Source organism: Arachis hypogaea, chromosome 20, assembly GCF_003086295.3.
Source record: "Arachis hypogaea cultivar Tifrunner chromosome 20, arahy.Tifrunner.gnm2.J5K5, whole genome shotgun sequence".
In the NCBI taxonomy this organism is placed as follows: domain Eukaryota; kingdom Viridiplantae; phylum Streptophyta; class Magnoliopsida; order Fabales; family Fabaceae; genus Arachis; species Arachis hypogaea.
In genome coordinates, this window is record NC_092055.1 from 124,346,661 (window position 1) to 124,361,636 (window position 14,976).

A 14,976-nucleotide genomic window follows, 5' to 3' on the forward strand; every position below is an offset into this window, starting at 1 on the left:
CCCTCATTAGATGCTTGTGACTTGTTACAATTTATTTGATAATTATTATTATTTTTAAGGAATTGCTTACATGTTCAATTTCATACTTTTTATATCTTGTTTAACATGCATGCCATGTGTTTGTGAAAAAGCCCATATAGCACTATGCACTTTTCTACATTACTTTACTCTACTATTCAATGCTTGCTTTTCACAAATTCTCCTTCTTATTTTATTAATTGAATTTAATTGTCAATACAAACGTGATGGTTTGTTACAAAGTATTGCTTGGTCTATGCTACTCATGCCCTTTGCCAGCATGCCAATAAACACCTTGCATTCATTTGTCTTTATATGCACTAGCTATCTTCCATCGTTGGCTTTTCACACGTACTCGCGAGCATGTGTTAATGTCAGCATATCTTAATGTGCATCCATCACCCTCTTTTCCGTTTCCTTCCTTGCTGTATCTCTCTTTGAATTTAATTTACTTTCTCTTCCCTTCTTTCAGGATGGCCACCAAGAAAGGAAAAGAGAAAGCTACTTCCAAACCACCAGCAAGAAGAGGAACTAAAAGAGCATTAGTGGCAGAGCCTTCTTCAACCACAGTCAAGCCCTCAACAAAAAGAGTTAAGAGGATAATAAAGGTTGACGAAAAGGAGAAAGCCTTTCCAGCAAGGGACGCTATGCGATTTCCGAATCGCTACTGTGAGCAGATGTTCCCTATCCTAGCAGAAAGGAACTATAACAATGAATACCTTCTTATCCTCCCATCCAATATTGCCTCCTTTGTTGAGCTGCAAATTGAACGAAGACAATGGGATTTCTTACAGAGACAGCCGAGGCAGGTCAATCTCTCTTGGGTAGTTGAGTTCTACTCCAACTTCTACATACCGACCCTGCAGTCTGTTTATGTCCGGCAGAAGCAAGTGCCCATTACAGAAGAGGCCATCCAGCAAACTCTGAGTCTTCCCCCTTTTCCAGCAGAAATGGACGCTTTTCAAGAAGCCACCCTTCAGCGCCAGAGATACCAATTTGACTGGGACTCCGTTCTCGGAGTCATCGCATTACTTGGCAGCCGTTGGATCTACGGATACCACCGTACCCGCCCTAAGGGAATCTTGGCTTCTGCACTTACCTTGGAGGCTCGCGTATGGGCACAGATCATGTCCCATTACATCTTTCCGAGCACTCATAAGTCCTCCTTCACTGCAGACATGGCTGTTCTACTATGGTGTATCCTTACAGACCAACCTCTGAATCTCTCAAGACACATCCGGAATGCTATGGAGCATGTACAAATCGCGGGCAACCTACCTTTTCCCGCCCTGGTCTCAGATCTTGTCTCAGCAGCCGGAGTCTCCTACAGAGCGGGGGACACCAAAGCCATGCTTCCACGGGATGATCAATATGTCCCTAACGGGAAATACCTCAGACTTTCAGCAGCCACTACAAGCCAGCCTACTGAGCCGGTTGAAGATATTCCTTCTTCAACGCCACAAGCATCTACAACTGAGAAATTGCTCCAGCAGATACTTGAAAAGTTGGATCGGCATGAACAGAAAGCTAAGATGAGAGAGCGCCGTAACAAGCGCCGATTCACATACCTCAAGGAGCTGATCATGGGCAAATTCAGGGACTCAGACACTCCGGACTCCACTTCTTTTACCAGCATCGGGAGCCATGATAGTCCCGACTGTGGAGATACTGCTACCAGCCCACCCCTGTTCCTGACAGATGGCACCGAGGACGGTGCAAAGCCTTAAGTGTGGGGAGGTCGGTCAGTACCTGACTTCCGGAGGTAATTTCTCTTCTCCATACACCAATAATTAGGATATTTTAGTTAGATTTTCTTTCCTTTATAGAACAGAATAAATTGCATAGGTTAGAATAGTTGCATGCATGTTCTACTTGATCGAAAAGACAATAAGTTTCTTTTAAAAATCTATCTTTGGAATAAAATTTCACTAATTTTTCAAAATTTTTATGATAAATCTGCTTGAGTTGTATTTGGAACATGATGTTTGAGTTAAAGAACACACAACCTGTGAAAGATTTGAGCCTTTATGTATGGTTACATTATTTAACCATAATTATTTTATTCTTGTGTGTTTACTTCTCTATGATTGTAATCTATATTTTGTTTTATCTTATATGTCCAATATTTATTATATTTACATGCTTGCACATGATTGAGGCCATTATTTGTTTAAACTTACTTATCCAAATCAAGCCTACCCTTTTCAATTACCTTTGTTAACCACTTTGAGCCTTTAAAACCCCATTTGTTCTATATTTTACCACATTACTAACCTTAAGCTGAAAAATAATTGCATATCCCAAATTGAATCTTTGGTTAGCTTAAGATAGAATTGTGTGTGCTAGTTAAGTATGGGAAATTGTGGGAACAAAAGTTGTTAAGGGAATGTGTCATGAAAATTTAAAGGGAATTTGGATACCTATTCATGTGAAACTATAAGAATCAAAAATCTATGTGCGTTGATAAGCTTTATTTATTTCAATTCAAAAAAAAAAGATGATAAACAAATAAATAAGGGGACAAAATTACCCCAATGTTAAATTCAGAATTCAAAGATCAATGCACATATGATAGGATTAAAATACAAAGTTGAAACATGAGTATGGGTTGAAAAAGGGAATTATGGGTAACTAGGCATGAATTTAAAAGTATATAGAATATATGTATATTAGGTGAGAGCTTAGGTTAATTAAAGATTCAATTTATAAAGCTCACTTAGCCATATGTACACCCTTACCTGCACCTTGGCCCCATTACAACCCTGAAAAGACCTCATGATGTTTGCATTGGTATATTAACTGTTGTTGATTGGTTAGTAGAAAAACAAAAGTTAGAAAACATGACTATAGAAGAATAGAGTGATTACCCTATACACTAGAGATTAGAGCGTACATACATTACCAGTGAGGGTTCAATGCTTGAATTTTCATGTTTCCTGCTTTCATAAGCTATCTTCTTGCACGTTTATCGGTTTTATTGTATAATGATAGAATTAGTGGAATTTGATTTGTAATTATTTTGAAGGGCTTATTTACTTTTGATCAAGTGGACAATAATCATATAGTTGCATTTATTTATATATGTAGGATTGCATTGCATTTCATGAGTTTCTGCATGTTCATACTTATTTCCTTGTCTCCTTCAACTTAGCATGAGGACATGCTAATGTTTAAGTGTGGGGAGGTTGATAAACCACTATTTTATAGTTTATATTGTGTTTAATTGTGTGGTTTTGTCATGATCCTTACCCACTTATTCATCAATTTAGCATGCATTTAGATTTCCTTCCTAAATTTAGTACATGTTTGAAACTGCTTCCTAGAGACTTTAATTATTTGATTTTAATTCTCTTTTATTTCATTCGATGTCGTGATCTGTGTGTCAAGTGTTTCAGGCTTTATAGGGCATGAATGAGATGGAGATTGGAGAGAAAGCTAGCAAAAATGGAAGGAACACAAGAATTTGAGGAGATAACCAGCGAGAAGTGACGCGGTCGCATGGCTCACGCGACCGCGCGAAGGAGCGCAAATTGCAGTGACGCGGCCGCATGGCTTGCGCGGCCGCGCGGATTGGAAAGCGCAAGCGACGCGGTAGCGTGGACGACGCGAACGCGTGGAGAGGAAAAAGCGCAAGCGACGCGTCCGCATGGACGACACGATCGCGTGACATGTGCGATCTGCATAATCTGCAGATTTTGCTGGGGCGATTTTGGACCTTATTTCGGCCCAGTTTTCGGCCCGGAACAGCAGACTAGAGTCAGAGAATATGCAGAAACAACAGACACATTCATTCAGTAGTTTTGAGATCTAGTTTTACTCTCTTAGGTTTTTCTCTCTAGTTTTTAGAATTTTAATTTTCAATTGGTCTTAGCATTGGAACATTGAGAAGAGTTATTCCTTCATCAAAACTTCATCATTCTAGTTTGTTCTCTTAACTTGTTCTATTCTTCCATGTTCTTTGTTATGTTCAATTTCGTCATTCAGATACTTTTATGATTAATTAATGCAAGGATTATTTTTTTTAATTCAATTTCAATTCCAATAATCATGTCTTCTTTTAATTCCCTTTCATGTGCTATGGATTCTTTATTTACAATGCGTGAGTAGTTTCCTTACTTGATGGGGAGTTGATTAAAAGGAACTCTTGAGTTGGAAGGATTGAAGGAAAAATTTGTAGTTGGGTTAAATGTTGGATTGCTATCCTGTCACCAATGCCAATCCCTTTGAACTAAGTGGGTTGCAACTTGTGAACAGATCTGGCATTCCAACTTGTTTGACTTTCCCTTACCTAGTAAAGGATAACCAAACAGAGTAACCGTTAATTATAAATTAATCTTAAAAATCATTCCATCAATGATAGAGATTCTAACAAATCAACTCCCAGTCAAGGCTTTTATTTATATTATTTAAAATTTCTCAATTTAAATTCCAATTTACTTAGCTCAACTTCTTGGAACATCTGATTAATAAAATAGCACACTTTTCTGCAACTCGTTGGGAGACGACCTGGGACTTAAAACTCCCAGTAATTTTAATTTAAACTCTCTGTGACATATTTCTAAATTGATAGGTAGATTTTCGGTGAGTTAAGAACTATACTTGCAACGTAACCATTTTAATAAATTTTTAATTCACCAGCTTCTGCTTCCCATCACCCTACTTTAAAGAAATGAGTACTCTGATCCTTGAAAGCCACCTGAGTTGTTCCCAAAGAGCCAAGCGTGGATAGAGGATCCTTCTTTTCCTTATGCCTCACCTTTGCATTTGATAAAAGACTTCACATTTGCATTTGATGAGGATCCAGCATGCATGTTATTAGACCAAAAAAAAAATTTCTTACTCACCAAATTGGAGCATATTGCTACATTGACTTTTTTTTGGCACCACATTGGGACCTTTACCCACTTTTTTCTTGCCTTTTCTACTAACTGCAACCCATTCACCCTCTTTTGCACGAGTATCCCTATTCATGCGTGATTCTTACAAATTATCATGACAAGACCCGCTGCTCCATGCTTCTCCATAATTGGAATTGATTTGGCATTAATTCCAAATTCAAAAGTTGAATTTTGATTTTTTACTGGGATTTGACTACCTTCTACCGTTTTCTCATTGTTATCCACCGGAAACAGTGACGGCAAATTTTTCTCCTTCACCGTGCTTTCCTTCCCAATGTCGTTGTTGTTCTCTTTCACACATTCTCTTGTTACGTGCCCAAAGCAGCTACATTTTTCACAAATTAAATTCAAGTACTCATATTCTATGTCATACATATCACCATCAACTTGAATTTTTTTTATGACTGGAAGTCCCAAGTTAATTTGCACACATGCTCTTGCATACTTTTCCCTCTCCGCAGACTTGGTGGCTAAGTCGATGTGGATCGGTTTGCCAATAGCTGACGCAATCATTTTCATGGTCCTCTCTTGATAATAGTTAATGTCTAAACTTGTGATTCTTATCCAAACTATGGTAAACCCAAAAGTGTTTTCACAAAGTCTGAATGAAGAACTCCAAGGTTTAACCGCAACATAACTACCAGTAATCATCCACAGATCTCCAATGAGAACTTTTTCTCTATCCTCCAAGAGATCAAATTTGACTAAGAAATAGCCAAAACCGACATCTAGTACCTTATATCCTCCTTTAGTTCTCCAAACGCCTTTAAGCCTGTGCGTGATCGCCGTATAGCTAAAATTTTTTCCAAGAACTTTGATCACGATGGCATCTTTGTAGGACTTTGCCAATATCTCCTTTGCTTCTTCAGTGAACGTCACAGTTGGTATCTCTGAATCGCCTTACTTACCAACTACTGTAGCCATCTTATCCCCATCAAGAGAATCAGCAACCTCCAAAGCTCTCCTTGCTGAGGCACCAACAACTTTATCTCTGAATGATATCCGCTGACCTTGAATCTTGTTACTGTCTCCTTTAATCCCCTCCTTTTCACCTGATGTATGCCCCCCTTTGCTCTCCCCCTTATTGCTTCCGCCGGCATGGCCGGCTGCCTCGCTATGTGCCACCCTCGAAAGCTCTCCCCCACTCTCTTTGCTCTCCATTTCATGTACTCTCATATAAGAAAAAGTATGTTTAACATCATTTTAAGAGTAACCATATTTAAAAGAATATAAAAATAAATTTCATTGATATTTTTAAATAAAAATAAGCTTTTAAAAATATTTTTGTATTTTGCGGATATATCCGATAGAATCAGATCCAAACATAAAAACTGCGAATATTAAATTCGATAATTTTAGTGCGAATCGAATAAAAATTTTAGTGATATCTGATCTGCGTTCAGTTGTAGATGTGAAGCGCTGCAGATCTAGATTTTAGGGATACATACATACATACAGTTACATGGATGCAGAGACAGAGAGGGTAAGAGAGAATCAGAGATTGTTACACAACATAACACAAAAAAGAAAGCATGAAACCCACCAACCAAAGTTGAAGACGCAACTCTTCTCCTGCGCTTCTTCTGCCACTGTGCCCAAACCGTTCTCAGCCCCACCGGCAACACCCTCCACCCGCCACACCTCCGCATCACGCCACCACCACCTCACAACCTTCGCAACTCATGTGAGTCCTCCACCTCCTCTTCTTCCTCCACAACCTCCCAAAGGTTCACCAAATGGAGGTTCTCTCTCCCCACAACACCCTCCACCGCCACTGCCACCACCACTCCTCCGACACAACAACGACGACCACGACCACCACTTCTTTTACTTCCCAACAACCTCGAAGAATTGTTCCACCTCTCCGAGCTTCAACTAACAACAGGGTCCGATCCCACAGCGCCGCAGCCATCCCCTTCTAGAATGTTCTCTCGTCCCAAGCCCTCCTCAGGACCAACCACCATGCCCACTGGCTCTCCTCCGCCACATCATACGCCACCTCACTGCCACCACCAAGATCCTCTTCGCTTAAGAATATATTACGATTAATTAGATTATTCTAACAATTTAACTAGCCACCTTAAGCCTTTGAAATACATGGAAAAATAAGTTAAACGACCTATTTTGATCAACATGGAATAAATTTAGGAAATAGGAAACTTCATAGAGATGGTCAAATTGGATCCAAGAGAGGAGTTACAAGTTCATTAAAAGGAATTCATATCTAAACAACAAATTATATCATTTAACTTGGTTTTTAGCACTCGTGTAAATGTAACCAGAGTATTACAAGTCTCAAAGGGGCTACTTTCCCCTTAAACTTTATGGCAGCAAAATGACTTTAACTCCCATAAATTTTATGACAAGAAACATAATACACCAACACATCTTTAGCTCACATCAAAACTAATTACAACAGGTTAATTATATATAGATTCTTGATATTGCCTTGGATTGTTTAATCATATATCACTTAGCCTTTCAACTTTTTCTGGCCAAGTCCGCTCAAATCGATGAATTTCAGTATCCGAGTCGAATATCAGCTGCTTCTACATTGAAAATGGTATCCATTTATGTTGTTGCATGAAAGGGCTCCACCTATTTGAAACTAATCAAGGCAGATAAAAGGAAAAGAAAGCACTGGTATCAATAAAAGATGTGCAATAAATTTAGAATTTTATAAAAATATTAAGGAAACTCTAGAAAGCTACCATATTGAGGACTAATGGCAGGTTTAATGGTTTGAAAGCTCTTTCATTTTAGTACCCTTTGAATTCCTCTGCTGCTTGAATCCATGTGAAGTAGAGATGTGAGGTTTATTCTTAAGAATACTTTTCTCAAATTTTAGATCTTCTCCTCTGATCATGTAGACATTTCCAGTTGGCATGGTGAAATCAGCTGGGTTTTTGTTAACCATACACAAATTTCCAGGAATGATTTTCGGTGGCACTGGAGTTTCTTGAGCACTATGAACATCTATTTTACATTTCAGTGGAGTTTCTGTTTCAAAGTGAGGCCAGCTAAACGGTTTAGTAAACTGATTCTGCACCATTGGGTTGGGACTCTTGATCTTTTCTTTCCTTCCTGACTTTGTTGAATTTTGACCATTGAATCCAGCAGCTTTTAATATTTTAGTATCATGCTGGGTTGATGAAGATGCACCAAAGGTAGGAGAGCCAAGAAAACAACTATGTGGTTTCTCTGACAAATAATTTTTTCTCAAATAATCAGAGGATTGCCTTTTCTGAATACTATGGACCTTTGATGTACCTATCTCCAACGTAGTATTGCAATCACCAGGACAAGGGGATCTTTTAAGCATTTCACCATTTATACCACTGACATTGAATGGCGTACGTGACTGCATGCCTGCATCCATGAGGCTAAGTAAATGCATCGCAGGTATTGTTTCATTGGAATACAAATCAAGAGATCCCCTCAAATTTTGATGATGATCCATTCCCTTGTGTTTGCAAGGATATGAATATTCACCATTTATTCTGCTGAAAGTTCCAGCACTTCTATTCCTATTCAGCTTTTCTAGACTAGCAACATTCAGATTTATATAGTTAAGATCAACATCTCTCTTCATGTTCTGCTTATGAAGTGAATTAGATCTGAGTGAAGCCATGTCCATGTTACTACTGGTAGCCTGAGAAACAACTTTTTTGGGCACATCATATCCTAGGGAGATATGGTTGGGAGTCAAAGATGCCCAAATACGAGAAACCTCACCATCTTGCTGTAAGATTGTCTTGTGTAAGCTACATCCTCCCTGTCCTTCCAAATTAGAGGATCCACGCTCTTCAAGACTCAAATTAAACTTGCCACTTCGAGTACTGTCAAGCTGGTGAGAAGGACCCATAGGTGAAAACTGGAATCCACTTGGTGACTTCTTTTGGGATTGGGAAACTTCAAATTCAAAGGGCAGTTGAGGTGGACACAGATTATTCATACTCAAATTGTTTCCATCAAATGGAAAAGAGTAGTGAACAGGCTTTCTTTTGCAAGGCTTCAAATTCTCTCTTTCTACCATGTTATGTTTCTTAGGTATTCCATGAGATTTATCCTTCTGACTCTCTTTTAACAACCTCACCCCCATCTCATGCATGGCACTGCCAGAAGTCATCTGTGCTTTCCTTCTAGCAGTCGATTTTTCCAACTTGGAGCTTCTATTTTCAACATCAGGAAGACACCTCTCATATTGATTCTTTGCCATAAGTTCCACAATTTCCATCGGTATATCATCCAGTGTTCCAGGCTCGGATAACTCTGTTGTCTTTTCAACGTATCTTTTCATACTACCTAGATTCTCTACACCTTCAACAGGTTTCTCTTTGATTCTTGCACCTGCGATTTCCTGAAAAGAGATGATAATCTTCTCATAAACATGTTTGCTATGAATACTTGATTGTCTCAAGATTCCAACTATTAGACATCCATGCATGTTGCACACAATGTGACATCTAAAAAAACCAAAAGAATATACTTTATAATAGAAAAGAAAGAAAGAAAGATATTTAGGTATTAATAACAAATACAATAAGAAAGTCTTATCCCCCTAGGTGGAGTCACCTACATAAATCAAATGACACCATTATGCCCAATCATGAACCATATTTATACTCAATTCATTTATACTTAAATCTCTTTTGATGAGCTCATTCAGAGTTTTATTGGGTATTAACAATTCATTTCCAAAAATAAATAAATAGTTATAAAATAACTGCAGCAGAAATATTTAGTTATTTACAAGAAAACATCTCAGAGATTATTCACAGAATGATAATAAATTAGCATAACATATGATTCATTTTCAGTTATGCTCATTTGACAGAATATGAAATCAAAAAGCATTCTGTGGGGATTTAACTAGCTACTTACTTCAAGATGAGCTCCTTTTCCTGCAGAGATAGAATTTGTGTGTTTAGAAGGAATGCTAGGCCCTCCAAAAGCATTGATTTCACTGTCTTTCCTTTTAAGCTGATGTATATTTGAAGTGCCTTCTTGCATTGTCAATGAGAGAGGTAGACGATTTTCAATTTGATGGATACATTTTGTGCTGTAAACCTGTGTTGCCAAATAGTTATTTAAAGAAAGATGAACTCCCTCTTCCAGTCCTTGGGAAGTCTGTCTACCATGGTGTAAAGGAACTGGAATATCACCAGGAATATTTGGAATGATTTTTCCCCCTGAATAGGGATATGAATCTTCTAGAAGCATGTCAGTTTTCCGACAAAATAAGGGATCCAGCTCTGCTGCAGTTTGAAGTATCTTGCCTTTACCTTTGGAAAAATTGGAAAAATTAAACCCATTTTCAAATCTTACGCCATCATGGAAAGGAAAATTATCCATTCCTTTTCCTGTGAAAGCGCGAGGTGATAATCTTGAAGAAATAGTTTTAGATGCATATGCCTTGTATGCATCCACTGGATCATCATCTTCTCTATGGTGTCCCTGCTGTTGCTCAGGAATCAAGTGTTTATCAGTGACTTGAATTCTTCTATGCTTCTTCTTGCCCATTATATGACTTCTTTCAGTTTCATGTTTACTCCAGCAGGCCTTGGTGGCATCTTGCAAATCTATTCCTTGCAGTACATCTTTGGAATTGGCTCTACCATCCAGAACAGCATTATTTGTTTCTGCATCACGCTCTAAGTTTTGAACTTCAGTGTCAACCCTCTGTTCGCACATATCTGCAGGTCTCCGCCCCTCATCAGGGGGAAGCTTCCTTTTTTTCTGACCCAAATTATTTGTCAAACCTTGCATATCCACCTTCCCTGGGAAAATTAAGCGAGAATCAGATGCAGCAGAAGCTTTGGAAATACCATGGGAAGGGGATCCTTGTGTAGCAGTTTGCCCAATCTTCAGCTCACCATTTTCACTTAATAAGTCACTCATCAAGCGCACCTTCCGTGGTCTCCTACGGGACAATCCAGTGGACTTTTCTAAATGGTGATCATGATCCTGAAAATCATTTTCAACAATATTTTCCATACTAGCTGGCACAGTATGATCACTATCAGCCAACTCTATATGATCTCCAACTGTGTGATTGTCTGCCTCCATTGTTGATGTGCCTTCCCTCAAAATTGTACAAGCTCCTTGTAATTCTTTCTGGCATTGACTATCAACAGAAGATGGACCGCCATTGCAAATCTCAGCAGAACTATTCTCCATATATTTGAGATTGACAGTAGGATCAACATCAGAAACTTGTTCGCATTCAAAGCCTGTCACAGAGAAAGTTTTAATTTACATAAGTAGATATATATATGAAATAATACGGGATTACTACTACAATATACACAAAGCTATCAATAATACAAAAGTACTACTTGACAGTAGTAGTACCTCTTTTAGCTAGATGAAATTCTTGTACCAGGCCAAGCTGATTGGGATTATCATCCAAGCCAATCTCAAGGTCTAGATGACAAATTAATTAAAAAAAAAAAATTAGACCACATACAAAATACTGAACACAATATCGCATCATAGAGATGATACTGAATTTACCACCTATCATTCTGCTGAGTGAAAATCCAGGTTGCTTCTCTCTCTCGTTAGTAATGGGTAGGCAATCATTGACACAGTTGAGATTAGTATTAAGATCAATCTCCACTCTCTCAGAGATGTCAGGCATGGGATCTTGCTGAACACCAGACTTGACAGCTGCTTTACCACAGTTTGTATCAGATTTGCAACCGCTACTGCAACAATTGAAGTCTGTTTGGCCATCTTTATCCATGTCCTTAGTTACACTTTCTTGATGACAGCTCTCACAACCAAAACATCTGTATGTTGGTACATCAAGTGGTGGAAGCGATGGATTTTCCTCAGACTCATTTACTGGAAATGGCCAACATTTTTTCCAGTCTTTCTTTCTTATTTCAGATACATAACCACTGCAGCAACACCAAATCAGATATTATGGTGTTATGGGTTCTGAAAGGGAAGTAAAAAATTATTTCTGATTTCTAGAAAGGTTCATTAAATTTTGAGAGAAAATGATGAGAGTTATCAAAGTTAATTACTAAACAGTCTCAAACATAGTTATGTTAACCACAAATTTCTATACTTAGATATGAACCGCTTAATTCAACCTATCCTTGTTGCCATTTATTAACCAGCCATTAATTAATTTGCTTCCAACTTTAAAATGTTATGAATAAAATTAAATCACATTATGATATCATCTAATAGCCTCAAGTTCCGAAACCTTCTTCCTGAGAAAATAAGATGGTATAAGCATCAATGCTTACCGTATCGAGAAGTGTTGGCATTTTCCAGCTGATGCCTTATCCCCAATAGCATCGGCAAGATCTATGGAGATTGAGTTAACTTGGACGAAAGACCCCATCATTAACTCGATAACAGTAATACTACTAGGATATACTTTGAAATGTGCCCCGACAACCAGCCATTCACGCAAGCACACTAAAAAACCAAGAATTTCAAGAAGCAAGAGCAACAAATCCAATGTACCCTATTCACACAAAGCAAATCCAAATCAAATTTTGAAATAGTGAAAAGAATATAAGAACTAAATGAAGCCATTATTTATCACATAAGAGTCACGGACTTCCACACATTTAAGGAAAACACCAGAAATAACATATATATATTGTATATATATATACAATATACAGTAGAATATATATGATGTGATAACATCATACCCATGTTCTTTAATGAACTATTAATTAGGGTTCATGCAAATCTACCTACAAACTTAAGTGAAAGACAACTAAAACAATGCCAAAAACAAACATAAAGTAAGCCACTACCAACAAAAGCGCCATACACAGTGAATAGTCACATAAAATAACAACCTCCAATATCCGGAGAGACACAAACCCTAGCTTTCAACTCAACAAAACAACACAAACAGAAGCTCATAACCAAGAATTGAATGATAGAAGCACAACGCAAGAAACAAAACACACGAACACGAAGCTCATAAGACAAAAAGCAAATTACCTAGGGTTTTCACAAGAAGTTCAACCATCGCAAGATTCACCACCATAACCAGCTTGTTTGGGAAGTGGTTCAAGAAAATCACCCCGAAAACACGCCAAAGAGCCAACAAGAAAGAAAAATTGACCCCAAACAACCAGCGAATTGGGAACATTAGGGCTCAGAAGCGCAACCTGCAATCACGCATTAAACATAATTAGCTCAAATTAATCAGTAATCAGAAAATTAAAGTACACATAACAGTGGGAGAGAAGATAATTAGAAAAAGCGCGAAACGACAACAATAAAGTAAAACCAGAAAATGGAAAAATAAAAAATTAAAAAAAGAAACGGTCGGGAGCTGAAGTGGACACAGCATAAACAGTACAGTCAAGTTAATATCTCAAACCCGAATTCGAAAAACGCGGTTGTCAGTAACTGAAAAACCGGGTCAAGATCGACCCGGAATAATGAACCGAAAATGAAGCGATAAGAAAGGGGGTAATAGAACCACGACGAAGAATGGCGCATGCGAACTCACCTGAAGGCAACGGCACTCGATCTCGCTCTCTAGCGAAGCTGGTCATCGATTCTTCAACGGCTAAGCCATAAAACGACGCCGTTTGATAGAGCGCTACTCCGATAAGGCACCGAGCTAAGCTGGGCGATGCGATTCGCAGCTCAGAGAGAAGAATTTGAGTGCGAAAATCACGAAAACCCTAGAGAGAGAAAGTGAGGAGAGAGAAGGAGTGAGAAATAAAAGATGGGGCTTTCGATTGTTTCGGGATGTGAGAGAGAGAAAGAGTGCGTGTCTGAAAGTGTGAGAGTTGGAGAGAGAATTTCTCTTTTTTTTTACTGTCTTCTTAGTCTTTGGGACAAAGGATCCTTGTTGTCCCTATATTAAAAAATTAAGAGGAAAAATATTATAAAATAAATTGAGAATATTGTAATAGTAATAGGTAAAAGAATTTAATTTTAAAGTATTAATAGTATAAAATATTCGTATATTTAATTATATAATATCACATTAATAAAAATAATTATTTTTTATATTAACTATATGTATAATCATCTAAAAGAATGGATATAATTATTTGATTATATAAAATAATTTATACTGTTAAAATATTAAAATTAATCTATATAAAAAATAAAATATATCTTTTATATCAAAAGATATAATTTTTAAAAAAAATATATTTAATTTAATATATTTAAAATAAATTTTAATTCTATTTATATCATCAATTTTTTTTTTAAAAAATGTTAGAGAATTAATTAATTATTAATATTTAAAAAAATTAAAATATTTTATTAAAATATTAAACTAAAATAATTAAATTAATATATAAAAATAATAACTAAAAATAATAAATTTTAATCATTTTAAAATATTTTTTATTATTTTTTTAGTAGCTATTTAATTTTTTTAACTATTTCTTATATTTAAAATAAAAAAATTTAAATAAAATAATTTTTACGTAAAATTGATAATTTAAAATTATTAAATAATTTAATAGATTTAACTAAATTATTATCTAAATATTTTCATCGTTTAAAATAAATTTTATATTTCATTATCTTTTACCATCACTCTAATATTCTCCTTCTATTGTCATTGACATTATCCCCCCCCCACCCAATAGCTACTGTTATTACCTCAACCTCAAACCACCGCCACTGCCACTCCAACCACACAACCTACGTTCTATCGAAAAAAACTGACAGCCGCCACCACAATCCCAAACCCACAACTACCAAAACTAGAAAAAGGCCAGTATACCACTTAATACAACTAACAAGAAAAATGGTAGGGGTTAGTAACTTTTGTGATTTGTAGCCATCAAATAGCCATTAATGATGATTTTAATGGTGTGAGATTGGTGCGAGATTTTATCCTGACTCACTTTTTTTTACTGGTTACATATTGGACAAAATTTAATAAAGTTGCTGGACCACAACTTTTCCCAACTAACAAATAGAACCAATTTCAAAAGAAAAAAAAAAAACTCAAAACAGGATACAGCACGAAAAGCAAACCAAAATCAAAATCAGTAATGGCGAAGCAGGAAAATGATTCATACAAAAGAGAAAAAAATTAGAA

General features: G+C 36.9%; 1 protein-coding gene across 2 annotated transcripts; it reads right to left on the bottom strand.

Moving 5' to 3' along the window:
- Positions 1-7,059: 7,059 nt before the first annotated feature.
- Positions 7,060-13,789, bottom strand: LOC112785106 (protein EMBRYONIC FLOWER 1). 2 transcript variants are annotated; one of them, XM_025828535.3, is made up of 8 exons: positions 13,414-13,789; positions 12,897-13,066; positions 12,179-12,402; positions 11,436-11,821; positions 11,271-11,342; positions 9,801-11,149; positions 7,628-9,276; positions 7,060-7,524 (listed from the first exon to the last, which is right to left on the bottom strand). In XM_025828535.3, the coding sequence occupies exons 3-7, from the start codon at positions 12,277-12,279 to the stop codon at positions 7,651-7,653; spliced, it is 3,534 nt and encodes a 1,177-aa protein (XP_025684320.1). In that variant the 5' UTR covers positions 12,280-12,402; positions 12,897-13,066; positions 13,414-13,789; the 3' UTR covers positions 7,060-7,524; positions 7,628-7,650. The 2 variants fall into 2 exon arrangements, with proteins under 2 accessions (XP_025684320.1, XP_025684319.1); XM_025828534.3 differs by having other exon boundaries at positions 11,433-11,821; positions 13,414-13,749.
- Positions 13,790-14,976: the final 1,187 nt, after the last annotated feature.